We start from the raw sequence: 24,233 nt of genomic DNA on the forward strand, positions 1-24,233 counted from the left end.
AATTAAACAGAAATTAAGGGTGTAACATTAATAGCGGAAGAAAAATGAAAACACTCTGAAAGCACTTTTAACTTGGTTGTTTCATACACCCTGATTTTGGCTCAGATTATAAACACTACATTAATGAAGACAAGCAAATTTCTAGTTCAGCATTAAGCATGTAAGCCTTTGAAATACAAATCTTCTAAAGGATAATTTTCAATTCTTCAGGATATGACATGCCATCAAAATTAACTCTGTATATTTACACTCATCATTTTAAAGACTGCTTTAGTGCTCACGTGCTTTGAATTAAGGCCTACCAAAAACAGAGGGAGAAATAACACAAAGTTTTGCTGATGGGTTTTATGACTTCTTTTCAGACTCAAAAGTTACAATTACAGCCAATTTTTGAAACAAAATACCACATGTAGCCAGTGGAAAACGCACAGAGATAATTTAAGTACTTGTCGATACGTTCATCTTTGCGTATTGCCAAATTTTCAAAAGCTATTTCTTTCAAATTATCGTATTCATATTTGCATATTGCATGCATGCATTAGAATTTTGCTTTGAAATACAGTTTGACCAATGTTCCAAACCATAGATTGCAAGATATCTTAAAATGTTATGTATGAATTGGTCAGTGCTTTTCTACACCTTTTTTCCAAAGCTGTCACCAAGAAGTTCCAGATCTCAGATTTTTATCTCAATTACACAAAAGCCTGTTTTAAAAACCTCTCAAATTCAAAGGTCCTACGCGTGTAATGAAATATTCTGAACAGGTATGAGGCAATAGAAACCTTTCCCATGAAAGTTTTTCTTTCAAAAAAGTGATTTTAAACAGAAACACAACTAAATCAAAATGGATGACATCAGAGCTTACTTTCCTAAGTTTCTTATCAGTTTTTCAACTTCATGTATGCAAGTGTAATGCAATTTATACGTGGAATGCAGAATGTAATTATAACTCATTCATTTTGTAGCCAAACCAGTGTTAATTACACTGGCTAACATGTGAAAGGGTAGATAAGCTAGATAAAAGTGGCACCTTATAAAACCAAAGCAGATGTTTTAACTTATAGTTTTAATATAGCAATCAAAGAAAATTCCAAATACTGTACAGTGAAGTGTAGTATAGTACACTATATACTGTTATAATACACTATTGTTACATTACAGATTAAAAAAAAATCAAATATAATTAGTACAGCAATCACAAATAAAACAAACCAAACTGCGCTGGATAAACAGCCAGTAATGTGAAGATGGTATAGTTGCTATGCTAATTTCTTTTTAATTCAACATGTAAAGCATTTACTGTTTAAAAAGTTTTGTTTTCTAAATATATACACTATTTTAATTCTCATTTATACATTTTAAATAGCATTCCCTCCTGAAAGTGCACTCTTTCATTTCTTGGCAATAATCCCCATTAAACATAAAATAATTCTGAAAATACCACTCTTGTTTCAATCATTTATTGCTCAACCGCAGGCATAAGGGCTCAGAGGGAATCCTGCATTCTAAAGATCTTAAGCAACTTCTTCAAGAAGCTAAACCGATATCCACAAACAAAACAAAGAAACCATTTAACTGTTGTTTTCTTTTAACAGAAGGATCAACTTCATATTATTATTGTTTTACAAAAGCACATAAATTGTGCTCTTTGAAAATGAGCCGAACAAATGTAGAGGTAATAGTGGCATCTTCTTAAATGGTTCATTTTCCATACATGTCAGATCAAGCATCACTCTCCCAGTTGTAAGCATACTACAAATTTTATTACCTGGCATTTTGAGCATATGGAAAAAAACTAGCAAGCAACTTCGTGACAACAGACTCTACTTTTTTAAATGAAGCATTTTGGTCTTGAAAGTACACCTGTTGTACAGGGCTGTTAGCACACAGCCTTGTGGCACTGTGCCTCTGCCACATTGCTAGACCATTCTGTCAGAGGCACCATTTAGCTCACATCTTGTATCTACCAGGAGACTAACAAACTACAAGGGATTCACAAAACCATCAACATACATTGCTGTTTTGTGACTACAGCAGTGAAGACATCCCAAATATACTCATATGGTTTCATTTGCAAAACTGCTATTTATTTAGCGATTTGCAAACAATTCAGAGAGAAACAGCAGTATCAAAAAGTCAACCTTACTAAGCAGCCAGCCATTTGAAGTAGTAGAAGTCTTGCATTTGCCTAGAAAACTGATCCGTTCTCTGGAGGTTTCCCAAATGCTTATCAACAATCTTGTTCATTCTCTTCCCCCAACTTGTACTGGCTCTTTATTTTCAGTAATCATCTATCGTGAAGTTTATAGGTACTAAGCCATAGTAAAGTCTAGAATTTTCAAATAATTTAAGTCTTCTTTGCCATGAAACAATGAGTAGAAGGTGGTTGGCCCCTAGTCAGGAAAGTAATCAAGGCAGGTATTCAAAAAGAATTTAAAACCCCATTCAAAAAGAACAAGAACAGACTAAGTTCAGAGGCAATTCAGTAGGCAAGAAGTCGGGGGTTTGCTGAGAAAGGGACATTCCTATTAACAGGGCTTCACATCCATGACGAGTCAGCATCTTCCCTGCCCTTGTACCCCACACCAGCATTTTCCTGACTCTGACAGGGAAATCTAAGGAGTACAGGGGTGCTTCTCAGCCAGGCACACAGATTTGCTTCAAGCTTATATCTACATCCACTGCTGGGAATCAAATGAAACATCTGTTCAAACTTGCACTTCAGTGTTCTTTATTTCACTTCTCCTGTACAGTTACACATCTCACTGGCACGTAGATGAAGTTTAGCTTCACTCAAGAGTATCAAAAGACACCTTTCTCAGAAACACTGATATTTAAATGCATGAGAAAGCTATGTGAAATAAGAACACTGCAAAGAAATATGCACAATCCTGCTTTACACCAAAGGAATTAATATCAGCGGTTCTTGTGATTTTTGACACCATTTTACTATTCCTTTGTTGGACCATTTTATTTTAGGAAGTGGAGAGTGCTGATCTACGTGAGTTGAGTGGCCCCAAGCCCACACTAAGGGTGAGTCAAACAGAGCTATTACGTGTCCATTTCCATTGAGATAAGAAAAATGTCAAATTACTGCTGAAATGGGAAGTGTGTCAAAATTAACACAGTAAAAGGCACACAAACTTCTGTAGTCTTACCAGAAAGGCATGAAAGAAGTAAGCATTTCCCCTCGAAATAAGGATGATGTGCAATAAATATTTCCATTTATTTCAAACTTACAATTCTCTCAAACACACTGCTCATTTTTTTTTTTAGCTGAGGAACACTTCTTTTTCTAAAGAAAAGGTTAAAATGTCATAGTGATAGTTACCTTGTCTAAAATGCAAGTGATCCAGGCGATTCTTCCCCTTCAGCCTCTCCAGACTCAAATTCATTCCCAGGAATATGCCACGGCTACGCTTTTCAAAACCTCACACTATGACAAAGCACAAGCTTCTACTCAACATTTTCTATATAGAAATAGCCTTCAGACAGCTAGACTGATTCACAGGAGACTAAATGTTTTCAGAAGTTATGGCAGGCTTCCAGCTGCTGCATGTGCATCCTGTTTCTCATTGAATAAGTCCTGCCAGTTAATCAGTGCATCAGCAAGGCCAGTTCTGGTGAGCCAAATTGCTTCATATGTTCCAAGCTTCCAAATTGCCAACCTACAGGTTAGCAACTGGAGATCTTAAAATTTTTAATTTACTTGTGAAGAGGGATTCTTACTTTTTTACTTTAAGTAGTGTACTAAATCATAAAATATTTATTCCCTCTACATAAAGAGTTAACCAACAGAGGCATTTTAATTTACTTTGACAAAATGGGGGCTATTCTTTAAGTGACTCGCTTCAGTTAATTTTTACATACAAAAATAAATCCTCCTTCATGGGACATTTTATCATACTAATGCTTAGAACTGTTTAAGTGATAAGAAATGTAAAAAAGTGAGGAGACTTTTCTGAATACAAACATATACAATACAAACAGCAGTTGTGAACTGGTAAAAACCCACATGTGCACAGAGACTTCAATAATTATATGCTCTTAATTCCTTTGAAGCTGCATTAACATCTGTCATCCATTCAATGTTATTTTACCATTAGAGGAAGCAACAATAGTGCACTTAAATATGACTATGAAGATAGGAAGCAAAGTGCAGTATCAGATACACATTCCGCCCTTCGGGAGCAAGTGCAATGGCTGCTTCTTAAGAACTAGCACTGCAGGTCTGATGAACATGCTACTTAAGTGGATACCAGCTATGTTACCACCGATGCAGGGAAATCTGCATTACAAACTGAAACGAAGCTAATAGAAGTGGGTGTGCAGTCTTTACAGACGCTGAAACAGCATGTATTCCTTATTTCCATGGAGTAAACAGTGAGCTTCCAAAAGCTCAGTCATCACTAAACACTTTAGGATAATGTATGTTAGAAAGTCATTTTCTTCAAATGAATTGTTAATTTGCTCTGAAGAGAACAGCTTTTATTTAATCTTTGCTACTACTAATCAATGCTATTAATCACAATTCTTTAAAAGAAATGGATTTGCCATTGAACATTCGCTGTTTCTTACAATTGCAAACAACTTCTCTCCTGTAGTTGTACTAAAAGTTGCACAACATCTGACCAGCTCAATATTTGGGAGGAAATAAAAACATGCTATCACTTACTAACAGAGCACCAAGATGGTCATGTTGGCTCAGCCAGCCATGCACAACCATACCACATTCATTTTATCTTCATCATACACTAAGTAGCCTTTTTTTCTAACTTGCTTAAACTGACAATATGCAGAAATTAGAGTTTACTAAAGTTACACTTATTCCAAGATTTCTGACAAGCGTATACAGCTGTATTAATGAAAAGGTTTTTAAATTGGAGGAAGTATCAGCACGATGTAGTTAAAGTACTGTATAAGCTGCATTATCAAATTTAGCATAAATTTCATTTCAGCTGCTTTTTGAAATTTATGTATGATTCACGATTATAGTGCATTTTTGAGTGGAATAAAGTACCTGGGACAGGATTAATTTTGTCACATTCCTAGTTTTTCCTGCTCTAGCCTTTCCAGTAATCTTAAACTAGCATGGTAAGAACCTTGCATGGGCTTAAACTTTAAGACTTTTAAAGAACCAAAAATTAGAATTTTCAAGAACCCACATTTACAGCAGATATTCATCTCAGTGCATTTCCTAATAACTAAATTACAGGTAACAGAGCCAGCCTGGGCAGCAGTATGGTAATATTGAAAGCTATTGCCAATCACACACTTGCTTATCATGCACTGAATAAGATGATATAATCTTTGACATACATACAAGATTTAATAACTAATCACTTTGAGTGGCCCAGCCAATAAACATTATATTTGAACAGTAATTTCTTCTACTTTTATTAGATTCTACCCTATCAAGAGTGATCCATTGGCTCAGTTGCATTAGTGATTCCTGCATCTTGACTATCCATCTCCTCAAGCTCCTCAACAGAATTTCCCTTTTGTGTTTTAGACCTTGCAGGGAATGCTGTTCCCATAGAATTCACCATGTTACCATCAGTTGATTCAGTATTCAAGTGTTCAGCATCACCTGGTGCAGAAAACGATTCGGGTAAGCCAGCCTGAAAGCTCCCAGTTTTAGCAGTTGAACTCACTGCCTCTACTTTTCTTTGAGATAGATCAACTGATGCTGACTGCTCTGCATTCTGATCCCGCAAATGTCTATCCATTGAAGCCTGAATAGAAGAGACCATTTCCTGCAACTTTTTTCTCTGTGCCTCAATCAAAGTGGGGTCAAGCTGCCTGCTGTCTCTCATTGTCACAACTCCTGGAGCAATTCGGATAAGCTCACTGTTACCAGAAGCAGCTGTGAATACAGAAGGCTCAATTTTAGCAGAAGGACTGAAGTCTGTTTCTGTGCTATGCTTTCTTAAAAGTGGTGTTTCCCTGGCTCTTTGATCATGCTGTTGACTACTAGATGCAGTTCCTAGGGAATGGCCCTTTCCCTGAAATGCAGTAATGTTATGCAGTTGTTCGGACTTCTTTTTCACTACTCCACCACTACCCAGCTTCAGCATTCCATGCGAAGGACTTGCTTCTCTGCTTCTTGAAGTAGCTTCTGCTCGCACTTGACTTAAGGCCTCTTTAACCAACTCTTCAACGTCAGGACCAATAGGAAAGTGCCCAGCAGCATCCACACACAGCTCTAATCTGTCTTCTGCTGCATTGTACACAAAGTTTTTACCAGGCAGATGTGGAAAAGTGCAGTGCTTGCCATCAGCCAAACCTATAAAGATAGAAGAAGTTATTCAAAGTGCTAACGTGTTCTAAGATATGCTCTGGATAGATGCTAATTAGCGTAGTTAAACTTACTGCATCAATTATGGGACTGTAGCGTTACTGGATAAAACAACCACCTTGCTAAGACTTACAGTTCCAATACAACAGAAGTTAAAGAAACAGTATACACTTGCAGTAACACTAAAGAAGCCAAGCCCCATCACTACCACCACCATCCACCCCAAAACCACTCAAAACCAAATAAACAAAGGAACATGCCCCCCTACCCCAACTGCCAAAGACCACATTTCAAATTACTGTCCACCTGGAGAAGTATTGTTTAGGCCCTTTCACACCAGTTAAAAATTATAGTAGGATTTCAGGGTGTACAACTGCTGTTAAACCCAAGTAATTCAAATTTGCTATCTGTCGTGTTCTCAGAGGGGAAATGTAGCTAGATAGACAAGTGTTTCATGCTTACTATGTTTAGTAGTTGTGGAGATTATAATTATTAACCTTCACAAAACAAACATGAGGCATAATATTTCTCATCTGTTGCTTGCCTTATTGTCCCACTTAGAATTTGACTGATCTGCTAAAATTCAGAGCTCACTAGGCAACTAAGTTCTAAGGGGGGTTGTGTCAAAAATGTGCAAAATTCAGTCTTCCAGTTTACCACTATAAAATACAAAATAACTCCTACAACTCTTCCCAATACAAGCTGTGGTAAAAGCAGGGAGGTATCACTTTAGTGACAACAGCTTTCTGTGAGGCAAAAGCTATCTGCAGGTGAGAACTCTCTTCACTTCAGTTGCATCAGCTATGTGAGGAAGCTACAATTAAAAAAAAAAACGTTTCAAATAGGTAAATTAATGGGGTTTTTCCTCATTCTCTCTTGCAATTTGACCACAAATGCACAAGGGAAGCAGCACAACAAGCAAGTCCTACTTCTGTGTTGTCAAAGAGAATGTAGTTAAAACAAGTATTCTGGGAATCAATGAAAAAGGTCACTCAAATAACTCTAAATGTTAAGCTGGTTTATACTTATGAACCAACCAACTAATCTCACTCATCCTCCACAAATTTTTATTCACACACTTTTACAGTTGCAGAGAATCTACAGATGAGATTTTATTTCACGAACTTCAGACACATAGCTCCCTTCTTTACATATCCATAGGAGCCAAAAACCATACAGCCAACACACAGAGAACACAACTCAACCTCAAACACTCGTCCATCTAATTTAGCCTGAAGAACATATTTTAACAACATCATTTACCAGCCCAACCCTCTTTGCATAAGGGAGAGCTGTAACAGTTTCCATGATAGACCAAAACTGCCTCTGAAATTGCAATTCTGAAATCTTAAAGATCTTAAACAAGATCTACTAAATCAAATTTCAATTAACAGTACCTACACTTGATAGAAAGCTTTGTTCCAAATGTCCAGTATAGTAATTGCATTATTACATCAACTAAAATATTACAAATGGGTAAGGAGCTGCTTTAAGTGAAAAGCATAGTTATTGTTGCAACCTGCAATTGTTTAATGTGGAAATTTAGTAGTTCATAAAATGTTTAAATTGAACAAATATGCTAATGCTGAAACAGTAATCCTACCTAACGAGGCAGGGCAAAATACCTGCACATAGAATATCACCTCCACAACTTTCATTCTTAAATTGTCAGTTGGCAAAAATCACTCAAGTCGGGCATCTTCTGTGAGCTAACAACTAGCTGGATTAAAATCCCTTGGATTCATCACAGGTTCTCAACTCTGACTAGTCATTAATCAGTCCAAAATGTACTTTCCATCAGGCACTGTTTTAGCCAATTCACTTGCCACAAACAATATACCAAGTCTTTACTGTACAAGCACCATAAAAGAAAGAAAACTAAAAGGAAACAGATCTGCTACAAGACACTAGCAGGCTAATAATTCAGCGAGAGGTAGTGGGCATTGACTATATTGACTTACTGCATTTTTAGTGCAAAACAGAACAGAAATTACATGGCAAAATACCTGTTTCCAGAAATAATAAAGTTAAGGCTGATAAAACTGCCTAAGAAGAAATCAAACAGTAAGAAAGCAGTAAAGGAATCATGATTATAGATGAAACCACAGAAGCTAAACTATGAATGCAGAGATTTCAATAAGAAAATAAACTTTAAATGAGAGAAAATCATGCAATAGTACTTTCACCGTTCTAAAGAAACAGATTATTCTTTTTAGGTAGTATTTCTAGGATGTCTAAAATCAAATGCACTCTAACTACTTGCTTGGTTATTCTGCACATAGTCCAAGATGTGACATTTATTAATGCAAGAAGGGGATGGATAGCTTTGGTTTTGAACAACGAACTTAGGAACATGAAAGACAAAACTAGTCAACTATTTAAATTTAAAACATGCTTTATCCCTGTACAAAATATCTACTAAGAAGCACACTAGAAAGATTAACTGCTTATCCAGTAAACGTTTTAAAGTGTAACAGGAACATGTCCTATGATCTTCTCTTTGATCTTTTTTGAGGGAGAGTGGGGAGTCAGTTGACTTACTGAAGTTATTTGTACAATTCAGGAAGTTTAAATGGAGATGGTATGGTTGTAGAGGAAAATACTAGAAAAGAAGAGACTTAAGTTGAACTAACTAGTCTAACTCAGATTCCTTAGTTTTAGGCTCTCAGAGGGTGCATAAGGTATTGCACACTAATATTAAAATTGAAAATGTTCCATGGTAATAAAATAAAAATGTATTTATGCTTACAAGTCACTCAATACCAATTTACAGTTTTAAAAAGACTTGAAAACAGAGGAAGAAAGTGATAAAACCAAAAAATACCTGTGGTTTTCTTCATTATACTGTAGAACACTCCACCCTGCTGAAACAACTGAGGAAGACCCTTTGCGTAAGACCAAACATCTTCTCCTGTAAAAAATCAAACACAATCATTAAACGGTCACATTTAAATGTTACAGACAACGGCTGAAAGTGTAACTGCTTGAATTAAAAGCTGAATCCTCACTCTCTTTTATGCAATTAAGAACTAGAACTTTTATTGCAAATTTGCAGAACAGTGGCCCAGGACACTGAGAAACTTTCAGGAAAACACACCACTGTCTGCAGTCAAATATTCTACATCTTCCAGTATAGAGGTTCCCAAATCTGATTTGATCCAAGCTGCAGCTCCTGGTTCTTTGCCAAGCCCTGTACATGAGTCTCCATTATCTTCCTACCCATGCATTCAATATAAAGCTAGGAAACAACTAACACACTTCCAAAACTCAAGCACATACCCTTCCACATTAAAACATCAATTCTACATCCCCTGCATCTTCTCAAAAATCAGATCTTGACTTCACAACCACCATGCAGCAGGCTTTGCTTTATATTGTAGCTGAGATACAAACGCCCACACAGGCAGCTACGTGGAAGCTGTGCCTGTACCTTGCTTTTCATGAGTTAGAAACAAAATACCAACTGTGAGGCCCCAGCAGTCCTGTGCAACTGGCATTTTTCAAAGATGCCAAAAACGGCATTAAAATGTAACAACTGTAAATGTCACCAACAGGAAAAAAACAAACCTAGACTACATAAGGAAAGGAATACAAAGAACAGAAAAATTGGGTTACAATGACAGAACATCAGTGACCTAAAGGCACCTGCTAAATCAGTTCAGATTGCACTTTTACCTATACCCTTTTCCTCATTTTGCTAACCACTTACCTGCTTCAGACAAGTGACGTGATGTAGCTGTCAAAGCAGTGCCAACAAAAAGTACTGATAAATTTCATTTTCCTGATGCAGAAATAACTACTGCGCATACACATTTTCAGAAAAAGAAATGCTCTTCCCATTTTATATTATATATTCAGGGAACATACTGAGACACTTTAGAAAGAAACTGCACCTTTCTTTAGGCATCAAAATCTCAATAACTGTGTCTCTCAATTTTCTATTAAAGTTGGAGAATGTAAATCAACTAAAGTTAACTGGATGCACTTACCACTTGGAACAGAGATAGCTGAAATGAGGCTGTGAAATAATACTCACAAATATCTCTTTGCTTGATGTCAAGAGCAAAATAAAAGTAAAAACTTATTTTTAATAGCTTCCACATGCTGAATACAGGGCACATCTAAATCCCTCCTTGCATCTCTTTATTGCGTGTCCCACACGGTAACTGTGGCTGCTCTCCTATCCCACCTTCCCAGGTAAGAAAACATTTCACCCTCTGACAGTGCCATTATGTGCTACTTTACTCTTTGACAACCTTTAAGCCACGCTCCGACCTTTCAGTTTCCCCTCCCTGAAAGGCACCAGCCTTCATACGCTCCCCTGCTTGTCTCTCCCCCCACCAAAAGGATTCTGTCACTCACCTCTCCCCTTCAGGTGTTAAGTCCCCATTCCTTAGGAAAGGTACAGGGTATTGTCATCATGTTTTGCCTTTAGACATTTTAAAGACCAGAGACCTACATAATCTGATTAATTTTAAAAGCATTCCCTTGAACCATACACGCTGTGCTTTATTACATCCATTTGCACATCAAGCTCACAGATTTGGCCTTCATCTGCTAGCAAGAACATTCACATTAAACCAACTACTTTTCTTATTTTCCATGATCTACTGAAGAGAGTCTTGTCTTTTGACTTTATCCTGATAACTCCTCTCAACTGACTTGCTAATAAATCAGAAGCTCCTCTCCAGCTCTCACAGACTCTCTAAAAAGAAAAAATAAATTAAAAAACACCATTTAAAAGGAGCCTTCTCTTTTTCCTCATCACTATTGCCACCGTTTTCCCCTCTTCTTCAGACAGCGGCATGGAGGGAAGACAATTACTGCTGCAAACACTCTCTCACACACATTTTTTGGTATTTAAAAAGGTGCTTGCTGCTATCCTGCATCCCTGTTTTCAATGACATTTTGAAATGCAGATCCCTGTACACAATGGCTTCAGAGCATCATTGCTGTGGCTCTTAATTTCTTGCCTGAGCAGCAGCAAGCTGAAATCTTCCTGATGTTTTAAGTACTGCCCACAGGAATCAAAATAATCACTACACTGATAAGTAACAGAATACAGTCATCAGTCTCCTGAAGCTTGGGAAGGCCACCGCCAGCAGCCACATAGAGGCTGACTCCATGTGAAGGTCTCTTACACTGATCCATCTAGCACTCCATTCGTATTTGAAATATTTCCTTCCCTTCCACAAGGCAACCACCAGGATTTTAGAAGCAGCCCAGCTTTACACATTAATGGCATTCTCCAGGGAAAGATTCCCTATTCCCTCCAGGCATGATTTTTCAAGCCTTGCACCAGAGAAGCACGGTTGCTTAGACAGCCTTTTATGCAACACTAAGGAGACTACACGCAGAAAAGTATGGAGAGCAGAGCTCACAAAACAAAAGCATCAGCCACTGGAAGAAATACAAACTAACTATGCTGTTTTGATAGAGATCTCAGATTGGAACATCCAAAATCCCACTATTACAACTGGGCTTTCCCAGATCAGAGGAACTAGTGTGTGTGATTCAAATAAACTACGTTTGAGGTTTACACATTTTCGTTGCTAGCTGAATTTCGCTGTTTGTTTTGGGTTTGGTTACCATGGAAGGAAGATGTTGATATGTCACAAGTTAATTTGGGTGATCATTTAGTTAGATTAAGAACTCCCTCAAGACGCTACATTTATTCAAGAGATGATGTTCTCTGCACTATTCCCACTCCCGTACAGACTCTCTGAGACCAAACCCCAGTGCCACATTATTAAGGTACAGCAACAAACAAAGACGGTCCTACTCACCAGCATGCCTCACACCCTTCTGAAAAAGAGCAGGTGCAGATTAACCTACACCAGTGAAAGCCCAAGACTGTCACTTTGTACAGCAGAGAAGACGTACAGAAGTGCAAAACAAATTGAAAGACCAGTTGATAAATATTGGATACACAGAAATACAGTTGGCTTAAAACCAAGCTCTTTAAATACAAGCAAATCCTGGTATCCAATTAATAAATTTAATTAAAACATGGCTATTTTGATTCATTGTGCACTGACAAATTCATCAATGCAAAACAAATAGCTCAAAACAGATTCAGACTTGGCTTGCATGCATCCAGAGTGCTGCTGCATGTTGAACTTTGAATTAATAAAACATCACGTATGTAATACCCTTGCCTACCAGAAGTTCTCCTGGGTATTTTCTTAAAGAGTACCTCCTAGTTTTGCTTCTTGACTTTTTTTGAGAGTTGTTTCTCACTTTGCCCTGAACTGTAATTCTCTTCACAGAAATACAGAATCATTTAGGTTGGAAAAGATCTGTAAGAACATCTCATTGCTCTGCATATTTATACCCTTTTCAATCTTGATTGTCAAATGTCACTCTCCCATCTCCACATTATTGGATTATTCATAGGAAGTGTAAATGAACAATAATTGGCTCCCTGAGCTAAATAATACAAAATCAGATTTTAAAATCTGTTCTCACCTGTAGATCTCACCAGCTCCAAGATTAGGTTTACTACAATATATAACAATATTGTAACAAAATAATCAAACAGAGTACATGCATATTGAATTTACAGCAGCCACATTAGGGAATCTACAACATTTAAAATAAATATCCAAAACACTATTAAGCTGAACACTTTCTTCACCAATTTTTTTAATTTTAAGAAATTTTTTGCACTGTCAAAGAAATCCAAGCATCTTTCAAGGATCTTCTAAAGAATTATACTTCTTTTTTTTTTTGTTTAAATGGATGTTTTAAGTCTTTGGTGCAGAGTTGCCCTCTTTTTACCTGTAGCAAGAGGAGAAAACCTGTGTGGACCAGAAATTACTTCTAGACATCAAACTTGCCGTGTACACAAAATCAGTTTAAAAATTCAATGTTTTAACTATGCCGATGTCAAATTAAAATTCCTTTAGTTAGTTCCTTATGGAATTCTGTATTTTGAGCTTAAAAAAAGGGGGCAAACCCCCCATATTATGCATGATTTTTTGTAAAGCTAAGTAGCCCAGAAATGAGAGTATCTAATTTCCCAATGCTTATTTTTACATTACATACATTAAAAATAAAGAACGTTGCCTAAAATTTTGATAAGACAAGAAAAGAAAAACTGTAGTAACTGAAACATGAAAGAAACAGCAAGTCAGCTGGCAGGAGACCCTGTATGAAGGAAAAGCTTTGAAGCATCCAAAAGGTAGAGATGTTTGAAGATACACTTTCACTATGGACACTGAGTGAAAATAAAAGCAGAGTGTCAGGCCCAGAGAGTTCTTTCAATAGCACTGCCCCTCCACACGTTCTAATCTCACTGTATTCAATAAATGCTTTTAGCAGAACAAAGTTATAGCTAGAGCAAGCAGGACAAGCTGACTTGCAGGATTTTGCAGCACTGGTTTTAAGCAGTACGGAAACGTAACTGAGAAACACTGAGGGTTCTTGTCCCAGGAAGGCTGAATGTACCACCCTGAGGAACTGCAACCCCAACACTCTCTTACGCAAGTGGAAGGACTTCAGAAGTTTCTTATAATTCTGATTATTCAGAAACAAACTCTAAGCAATCAACTGCCTAGATCTTCTTCCACAAGGAAAAAGAAGCCTTGACGATAAAAGTACTCATATAAAAATAGTATCTTATTCGGTAGCTGCACAAGTTGTTATAACTGGTTGGTTTATCATCTACTGACATTTCTACTAGGAATGCAAAATGGATGCAGTCAGAGAAGGGTGAGGTAAATTCTATTCTAACCTGTGCTTTGAAAGCAGAGTCTAACAGCAATGAGTGTCAAAAGACAAAAGTTGTTTCTTGAACACAAGATCAGCTCACTATTTATAGCTAAATGCTTGTAAAAATAAAGAGACACCTTAATGCTGAACTCACTGAGATACTTTTGAAGCACCTCAGACTTTTGTTTGCAAGCCAATAACTACAACTTCAAGAGTATTTCCTGGAAACAGGAAAGCTTAAGAGAGCTTCATCTCAAAATTAAAACAGCTTTTAAACCTAGCCTTTTCCTGCACTTTGGAACTGTGGTGTAAATGTCAGTGTGAAAACGTGGCTAGTGATTCAGCATGCTATCTGAGAGACACAGGAGTAACAACCAGGCTGGAAAAGAATCAAAGTTCTGCCTGACAAATTTCTGACATACCACCCTGTGATTATGCAATTGTTTCGTTTCTAAAACATCACATGCTTTAGCCACACCAAATCCCTACAGCAAGAGAAGGCTCCCACAAAAAAAAAAAAAACAAAACTGTAAGCACTACTATTCAGCTGGTTCATAGAGCTAAACGTATGATAATTACTGCTCTACTTTCTGCCAGCGAGCAGCAAGAACCGTGAAACCTGATGAAGAAACTACACAACTGAAGGTCCAAGTCTTTTGAGTCCAAATATGAAAATAAAAACCACAGGCACCTCAGTAAAGTCCTTCCAACTTCATTTTTTAGCAGTTGGCCATAAATGGTGACTTATAACCGTAGCTTTGCAACCTGGTGTCCACCTCTGGGGCTGAAATCTGTGCTTAGCTTCTTCCAGTTTCTCCTTCGCTTACATTCTGAAATAATACCTTTCACATCTCTAAAAAGGCCAGTTCTTCACTTAAAGTTAGCAGATTAGCCAAAGAGACAAAGTTCTGTTGTTTTGCTCAAATCAACACAAATCCCTGTGGGGAGAAATGCCACGATATTATCCTACTACAAAGGTGACAATTTGTTCCTCAAACTTCCAGTGAGCAGAGACCCAGCATCCCCTTCTCACCTCTCTTCTGAATTTACTTCCTGAAGGCTGAGGGAGATGTAGAAAAAAAAGTGAGCACATAGCTCACACACATACACATAAGACGTGCACCTCATGAGAGACAGGGAAAACAGAGACAGACAGACAGAAGAACGCAACAGCTTCTTAATAGCAATTCTAAAAAGAAGGCTTTATAGCAAAGAAAGAACAAGTCTCTCCTATACACATTTTCAAAAGTCACGACATTGAACAAATCACTGGCAGCACATTAATTGTTCTTCCTAATAGAGGGATAAAGGAACTAACCTGCTTCGTGCTCACAGAAAAGAAAAAGGAATGCATGTAACTATAATTCGTAAATGTGATTGCCTACTTAAAAATACAATTTTTGAAGTATAACTTGAAGTCGGCCTTACCCATCAGAGTTGCTAGAAGACAGAGGGAGTACATTTCCTTATCGACTTGCTCTTGCAGCTCCTTTGATGAGATTTTACTCATCACAGCAACGTCTTCATGCTTCACAGCATGGGCCGAGTGTGCCGAAGCAGACTGCCTGGCTTCCTCCTTACCTTTCAGGATTTCGATTGCGATCCTGTCACCATGCTGCAAAGGAACAGGCTCGTTTTCCATGCCTTCTTTGGGAGGCAAAAGCTCTTTAGGAGGAAAGCCATAGCGAATACATTGCAAATAAGGAGGAATATTAAATTCTCTTGCTATGCTTTCCTGTAGTTCCAAGAAGGTGGTAGTGCACTTAAGGGTAAGCATTGACTGCCTCCCGTCATTTGTGGTTATTCGGATTTTCTTTTCTTTTGCAGATGTTGGAGAATATGGCGTTTTTGTTGGTGTAGCAGGTGCAGACGATGGCCCCTCACGAACGGCCCCAGGAGAAGCAGTCCTAGGTTGCCCTTTAGGCTCTTGTTTCAATTTTTCACTTTTCCGTTTTTGCATTACGGAAGCCTGGTCTGCAATGTTCTGCTGAATAGTTCTTTCAGTTTTGCTCATGTTCAACTCCTCCTTGTGCAAAGTTTTTGTCTTCTGTCCAGTCAAAATAATTTTGGTTGGAAGTTGCGACTCTAACTCTTGTCCTTGCTGTACATCCTCAGCTCTTTGGGCGTGAGCACCATCGATATTTACAGGGGTATAATCATCGGGGTTCTTTTTGGCAGTTTGATGCAATATCGTGTTGACAACTTTCTGAACAAGAATCTCACTACCAAATTCACCAGGGAAGTGCTTGGTAACGAGTTTCATGGCAACGTCATACACATTGCTGTTCAGAGATGTGTTGCTTTCATACTGGAACCAGTAGACTGTCTCTCTCACCACTCTTCCACTCCACTCCAGAGTAATAGGAAAAGCTTCAGGAAGATTATCGTATTCTTTACCCTCCCAGTAGTGCTTGAACCCACAGCCGCATTTGCCCCCTGTAGACCTAGTATTAGTTCTGTCTCCATCCAAGTATGAAACAGACCCATCTTCTCTGACACGGCGGACTAAGTTACTGTGACACCAGTTACAAGCAGTCAAACTACTCAGGCTATAGTCTGGTACCAGAACATCCTTTGCGGGGTTGTAAGAACACACCAAACTGTTCAAGGGAAAACTGTAATTTTTGTCAGGCCTTAACTGGCCGTGGGTGCTTTTCGCCAGGTTGTAGAGTTTCCCCCCAGGAGCCAGCCACTCCGGAGGAACGTGATGCTCTGAGAGGGCCCCACAGATCAGGCACCTGTGAAGGCGGTTGTCCATCACTGCTTTTTTGGCAGCCGCAGTGACTTCTTCAGGCTGGACTCCTATTACACCAGTCCTTCTGTAGAAATACTGATGTACATCAGCTACAAGACTAGGATGGATACCGTGTTTGCTCATGAAAACCTCCTCCATCGCAGCAACAAGCCTCATCAAGTACTTATCTTGCAAACTTCTGTCTCCTCCAATAACACAGCCACCATCCTCCTCTAGCTTGATGTATTTTTTGATGAGGTCCTGAGGAACTCCCCAGGCTTTAGGTAGTAGCTTCCTAGGCAGTTTAGGTAAAGCAGCACCTTTTATTCCAACTAGAGGAATATAATGGTTACGTCCTGAGCTACTCCACGCGATGCAGATCGGCTTGTTCAACATGCCATCTTTTCCCATGCATTTTTCTAGAGGTACCAGACCCGGGAGGAAGGTTGCTGAATAATCACCGGAGCTTCGCATTCCGCTCAAGGAGTCCAACAGGATGATAGGCCGGTGAAGCACGTTGGCCAGACCAAAGATGTGAATGTTCCTAAGGCCCATCGGCACACCTTCCGGAGGAACGAACAAAGGGTCACATTCGTTGATAATGTCCTCCCACTCTGCCGCATCAATAAAGTCATGGAAAAGCGCCTTGTAGTGACTCAGATTCTCCTCAAAATGCTTCTTCAGATTCTCTCGCAGAGCGTGCCAGAACAGTTCCCTGCCAACGAGCGCCCGCGAGACCGCGTGGACGAGGCAGTGGCCATCTCCGTCCACGTGGACGGGAATGAGGCACTCCTGGCTGTTGTTGGCCTTCTTGATATCTTCCAGGGTGTCGTGCAGGTAGATGAGGCTGCCGGAGCGGTCCTTCCCGTACCCGATGGTTTCGACATGCTCGGGCTCGATGAGGAAGGCGCGGTCACCCAAGAGGGAGCAGTCAAAGATGTCCCCCTGGTTCATCTCGGTGAGGAGCTTGGCTTTGCCGGTCTGCTTGTCCATCCCGTAGCGGGCCAGGATGGGGGCCAGCAGCTTGCAGTGGTAGTTGGAAAGGCCCATGACTTTGACGAGCTCGGCGTTCCTGCGGGGCGGCCCGGCGCCGCTGACGCCCAGCAGCGCGTTCCGCAGGAGGCTGTGCAGCACCAGGTCGGGGTCGGTGACCTCCTCTACCGCCAGCAGCTGCCGCTGCTCGTGGCGCCGCCCGCAGTCCGTGCACTCGATGCTGCCGCTGCCCTGCGGCCCGTGCGCCGGGAAGAACAGCCGCGCCTGGCATTTCGGGTCGGGGCAGGTGCCCGAGAAGATGCGCCGGTCCCGCTTCTTGGAGGCGCCCGGCGGCTGCGGGGGAGGAGAAGAGGGCGGCGGCGGTTGGGACATGGCTCCGCTCCGGCCGGGCCTCGCCGCCCCCCGCGCTCACAGGCTCATCCCCGGCGGCGCGCGGCGCCTCGCGGAAGCCGCCCATCCGCCGCGCCCGCCCGCCGAACGCGGAAGCCGCCGCCGCTCGCCGCCGCCCGAGCCGTAGCCCGCAGCGCCGCGCCGCGCCCCCACAGCGCCTCGGCGGCGCCGCGCCCGCAAAGGCTCTCGGGAGGCGGAGTCCCCTCGCCCGCCGGCGCCCGCCGCGGGGAACGGCGCCTGGAGGGCGACGGGACTACGACGACCGCGATGCCCCGCGGCGCGCAGGGGGGCGGGGCGAGACGCGCTCGTCGCGCCGCCCCGAGGGCTGCTGGGAACTGTAGTCCATCCCACCCCACCCCTCACCCCGAGTGGACCGCGGGGCTTTGGTGGGGGTGGAGGATCCCAAACAGCGTGGGAAGCGGGGATGCCGGGGCCCTGCACCCTGCACCAGTCACACCGGCCGTGCGACACGCAGTTACTGCTACAAAAAGGGGAATGTTTTGATTAAAGCTAAAGTAGAGCTAAGTTTCATCTAAATAATTGTGGTTTTTGGACGTTAGCCAGAACACCCCTCTCGCTGCGTAGTTGTTTTGGTTTTTTTTTCCAAACGGTGTTTTCCCAGACACTGTTCGTTCTTTGGAGATGATAACGTCTTGTGGGAAGTATGACCTGTGCTGAGCAGATGTGTCTTCTTCTGTCATCACCCCTGTTTGCAGCCTCTCCCTGTCTCAAATGCAGGGTCAGGCACAGAGCTGGAGCCGCCTCCAAATGAGCAAGAGATTTGACTCTTGCGAAGTTCATAATCACATTAAAATTAGTCCTTGGAAAGTAAGAGAATATGCGTAAGATTTCTGGGAAAGTTTATCCTTATGCCTGTGAGCGGGAAATACATTCTGTAACCAGCTCTTGTGTTGCAGCACAAGATTGATGGAGATCGCTCCCTCGTGTTGACCAGGACTGATAAAGGATGCTTGCTTTCTGAAACTCCAAAACGAGTCTTGGAGAGCTTATTTGCCAGCATTTTCGGTATCAGTAGCCAGGCCCGTGCTGTGCCTGCTCTCTGAACCTCCTGGGCTCTCTGGGGCTCGATAGACCCTTGGCAGGGTTTAATCTCCCGAGGAGCTACGCCAGGCTGCTTCTCCGTGAGGTGAACTATCTAAATGAAGGTGTTACCCAGCTGCCGGCTGCTGATAGCGCTGAAACAAGACACGCAGAGACATGAGAGCAAGTTGTTAACACATGTGATCCCTCCTGCTGGTGCGACAGAAGGAGATAATGAGGGAATGGTGCTGGCGCTTATGTTATCTCCAGTGGCCATCTGAAATGATACTTCGCAAAAATGAAAGGGAATAGTGTTCGCAACTTCCAACCTGATTACACAGTCTCTCGGAGAGCCCAAGGAGGGTTACTGTCACTGTGCAGAGGTTTTTAAGTTCTCTGGAAGCCATTCTGGAGATTTATCATTTAATAAAGGCAAGCAAAAGCTGAACTTCTGGAGGACACAGCAGCACCTCTCTGGGTATTGCTAAGTGTGAGAGTGACCGAGGCCTGCAAATACAAGGGCAAAAAGGACCGTTTCCTCCCTCCTCCATCATCCTGGGTCCACCAAACAAACACCTGGCATTTACATACCAAGGCCTTATCTATTCCGTAGGCACCAAAACAATTCAACATTAGAATAAAAATCATAGTGCACACCTTGTGCTTGTACATTCCAATACAAAGAGCATGTTTCATTGTCATTAATCCTTGAAAAGTAATTTATGCAGCTGACATTTAAATTATAAAGGTTCAGAAGATTAACACACGGCAAAAAAATCTGTTTGTGTGCTTTATCACAGGCTAAAGGGAAAAAATGGCTCCAGGCCTGGCCCTGTGACAGGCTGAGCACTGCCACCTTCCAGTGACAGCAGTGGAACTGTGCATGCTCAGTCCCTCTCAGTCACAGTAATTTGTCAAGCATAGAAAATATATGTGTGTCTGTGCAAATGTATGTAATCCATAGCAGAATCTTTTATCTGATCTTTCAAAATCTGGGACAGATTTGAAGAGGAAAAGGTGAAAATTATGAGAGAGATTTTCATTCTTTGCCTGCTACTAATTCTTTTTTATGTGTGTGACAGTAAGGTAGCAGCATCACCAGCTACATAATCCTGCCAATGTGCCTTGTACTTGGGGACAAATCACCAGTCTGTGCCCATTCATTCCTTAGTTTTCCCTTCATAAGTAGCAGGAATGCTGTAAAAATGCAAATAAGGAAGCCTCTGTCCTCTGTGAAACTGTGTGGCAGCTATTGAGAATGGGCACCATTCAGGGCATCGGACGGTGACAATCTTGTGCTAACCTGGCCGGCGTTTTGAAGGACTGTCAAAGAAGTTTTGTGTAACATCACTGGCCTCTGGAGCGATCCATTGCTTCACGTAGCAGAAATAAACACTTCTGTCATTGTTCAATAGTAATTTGTATTAAATAACAGGTAGCAGTCCTTCCTAGCCTCTGCATTAATTTCCCTGATAAATGATATTCAATAGAGGAATCTATCTTTTATGGCAACTTGACCCTGATTAACATGAATCTTTTCAATGAGTGAAATTTGTAAGTATTCTAGCTATATGTAGACTTGTCATCATGATTGACTGCCCAAGCAATTTCTGCAACAATAAACTTTCATTACAGAAGCTTTGATAAAAATCACAATTCTCTGGCAAGCTAATAATTTATGCAAATTAAATGCATATCTGTTTACTGGCTTTATGTTGTGTATCTGGTAAACATGATAAGGAAGTTCTGTGTTATATCACTGAATACAGGTCATAGAAGTAACTCTACCTTTAAGCAGCCTTAAAGGAAAGTTCAGGAAATACAGTAGGAAATACCTTGTTGGTAGATACCCTGCAGAAGTGGAGCAATGAGTCCTACCAGAGATCACGACAGCAGCCATGCTATTTTCACAGGCAATGCAAACAGCAACATTGCTGTCAGGAACACAGGATTACTTTCAAAACTACCAAATACTTGAAGATCACACCAATTACAAAGTTAAATTTATTTATAACGGGTCAGAACTGGAGCCAGTACTGAGCCCTGGAGGGACACCATTTGTGACCGTCCTCCAACTAGATTTAACTCCATTTACGACCACTCTTTGGGCCCAGCCATCCAACCAGTTTTTAACCCAGCAGAGGGTATGCCTGTCCAGGCAGTTTCTCAAGCAGAATACTGTGAAGAAAACCGTCAAAGGCTTTACTAAAGTTCAGGTATACTACATCCACAGCCTTTCCCTCATCCATCAAGCAGGTAACCTTGTTACAGAAGGCAATCAAGTTAGTTTGGCTAGACCTGCCTTTCACAAATCCGTATTGACTGGGCCTGATCACCCGGTTGTCTGGTGTGTCCTGTGTAATAGCACTCAAGATCACCTGCTCCACGACCTTCCCCAGCAATGAGGTCAGACTGACCAGCCTGCTGTTCCCTGGATCCTCCCTCTGGCTCCCTCCAACCCTTCTTGTAAATGGGTGTAACGCTTGCCAGCCTCCAGTCAAGTGGAACTTCCCCAATCAGCCAGGACTGCTGGAAGATGATGGAAAGGGGTTTGGGGAGCTCCCTCAACAGCCTTGGGTGGATCCTCTCTGGCCCCATAGACTTGTGAATGTCTAATTAGCCAAGCAGGTGTCTAACCATTTCCTCTTGGATCATTGGAGCTCTGGCCACCCTATCTTCTGGCTCAGGAGGCTGAATACCCAGATAATATCTTACCTTACTATTAAAGACTGAGGCAAAGAAGGCATTAAGTACCTCAGCGTTATCCTCATCCTTTGTCACTATTGTTCCTACTGCACGCAGTAAAGGACAGAGATTCCCCTTGGCCCTCCTTTTGTTCTTGATATATTTATAGAAATATTTTTTATTATCTTGTACAGAATTGGCCAGTTTAAGTTCTAGTTGGGCTTTAGAACTTCTGGTTTTCTCTCTGCATGATCTCACTTCATAGAATCATAGAATAGTTTGGGTTGGAAGGTACCTTAAAGATCATCTAGTTCCAATCCCCCTGCCAGGGGCAGGGACATCCCACTAGATCACGGTGCCCAAGGCCCCATCCAGCCTGGCCTTGAAGGTCCTCGTGGTGCTCCTGAGATGCCTGCCCCTAATTCCAAAGCTCATGTACTCTCCTCTTTTTTCTGAGATCCACCCAAAGCCCTCTGCTCAGCCAAGCTGGTTTTCTTCCCCATCAGCTCATTTTCTGGCACACAGAGATGGCCTACTTTTGTTCCGCCAGGTTTTCCTTCTTAAAGAGCATCCAGCCCTTTTGGGCTCCTTTGTCCTTTAGGATTGCTTTGTAAGGAGTTTTATCAACCAGCCTTCTGAACCCGTGACACTTCATTGATGAGAACTGATCACTGCCATGCAAAACATTGGGCATTCATTTCAGGTTCAAGATGCGAGGTCTAAAATTTTAGTTTGGTCTTCACCCAGTGCTATTCCCTCTCTTTGTAACTCCCCCTCAGGAAATGGGTCACTCCCAGGTGAAAACAATTATTTCTCCCAGGGACTTGTTTCTTTGGAAAAGCAATGACAGAAGTTCCCAGCTAAACAGAAGGAAAAGGCTTGTGAAGTGTGCCAAAGATCATGATGCACTAGAAGGTGCTCTGTTTTGTCAGAAGTGAAAGTTATTATCAGCCTCTGGCTACGACTCTGTAGGCAGTAGCGTGCTCTTCATTAAGTGCATTATGGAGAAAGGACAGCCAAAAGTCTGGTGTTATCTTCATTTAATCTCTGCAAGACTCACAGTTTTGTCTGACCCGGTCCTGAAAACATTCTACATTTCAGCCTTACACTTGAGAAAGAGGAGAGAGAATACACAAGTGTGAGCTGGAGGGAAGATGGCAATATCATTGCAACCCACAATGAACGCAGCTTTTTTTTTTTTAATTTAGATCTGTCATTCTAGTGTCTAAAAAGCATGGGTAGGCCCCCTGACTGGGTAATATTTAAGATATCATAAGTACTATTAGTAGTACCAGCTATCTACAAAGAATCAACAACAGCGTGTGCTTCACACACACAGCAGCTTCAAGTTCCATGCAGCATGGACTCTTGTATTTATCATTCTCATCGAACTAATTCTGCATTCACTTCCAAACTCCTGCTGAAATTCATGTATGTTGATTCCCTTCACTTGAGCCGGGATTATTAAAAGCCTGAGTGCTAACCACCACGCTTAGTGTGGTGTGTCAGAGGGGTGTTGTTACAGGCTTCCTTGTGTCCTTGTCCTCAGAGGAAGCGTGCCACCAAGCACAGTGTTCTGGAAGGACAGGAATCACCACTGAGCAACGTCAGTTCAGCTTTCATAAACCTTTGGGTTAATTAATAATTAGTTGATGGTGGTTAGAAAATAGCATCTGGCTTACTTGGAGGACCTGGACTGGTAACTCTTGTCCTGGATATGTCCAACTGAATAGCTTCCATATTCCACTTCTCCTGCCTTCCAGTGATCTACAAAATGAAAAACTGTTTTCCTTCAGTACTGCCACAGAGTCAGAGCTTGAACTGCTGCCACTGCAACAGGTTCTGCATTTCAAATCATTAACAGATGCACTTAGTTAACATTAATGACATCCCTACACACGCAACCAAATTTGAGCTGCTCAAAATGTGGCATGTGTGTTAGCAAAACATAAGCACATTAGGAAGACAACATGAAAAGGGAAATACTGGGCAGAGGTTCTAATACGAATTACAACTATCCAAATAACCTGCTCAAAGGCTTTGCTGCTGCAAAGTCAACGTTCCCAGTGTTTGCTCAGGTACCGCCTTGTCTGGTAAGAATAGCTCTCAATCTGACTGCCATGCAGGGACAATCTCGGCATGCAAGACAAATTGCTCAATGAGTACATTGGGGGATTTTTACCTATGCTTTCCTTTTATTTCTTGGCTCAGAATCTGGTTCTGAGGCCCTATCTTGCAAGCAAATTAAATTGATTTCACATGCAGACTCCTCTGCAGAATTAAGGCCCTACATTTTCTGTTCTGAATATCTCTTTGAGAGCTGATGCCAGCACAACTGGCAAGAAAAATGGAATCATCAGGACTGTCAGTGTCCAGTCA

The 24,233-nt window shown here is 41.3% G+C and overlaps 1 protein-coding gene across 1 annotated transcript; it reads right to left on the reverse strand.

Annotated features, from left to right (window-relative positions):
* Nucleotides 1-1,047: 1,047 nt before the first annotated feature.
* VCPIP1 (valosin containing protein interacting protein 1) lies at nt 1,048-18,239 on the reverse strand. The gene is made up of 3 exons (XM_069854202.1): nt 15,440-18,239; nt 9,123-9,209; nt 1,048-6,286 (listed from the first exon to the last, which is right to left on the reverse strand). Exons 1-3 carry the CDS (start codon nt 18,108-18,110, stop codon nt 5,415-5,417), a joined length of 3,630 nt encoding a protein of 1,209 aa, XP_069710303.1. The 5' UTR covers nt 18,111-18,239; the 3' UTR covers nt 1,048-5,414.
* Between the last annotated feature and the right edge of the window lie 5,994 nt (nt 18,240-24,233).

The sequence above is a fragment of the Phaenicophaeus curvirostris genome, chromosome 3 (assembly GCF_032191515.1).
Source record: "Phaenicophaeus curvirostris isolate KB17595 chromosome 3, BPBGC_Pcur_1.0, whole genome shotgun sequence".
NCBI lineage: Eukaryota > Metazoa > Chordata > Aves > Cuculiformes > Cuculidae > Phaenicophaeus > Phaenicophaeus curvirostris.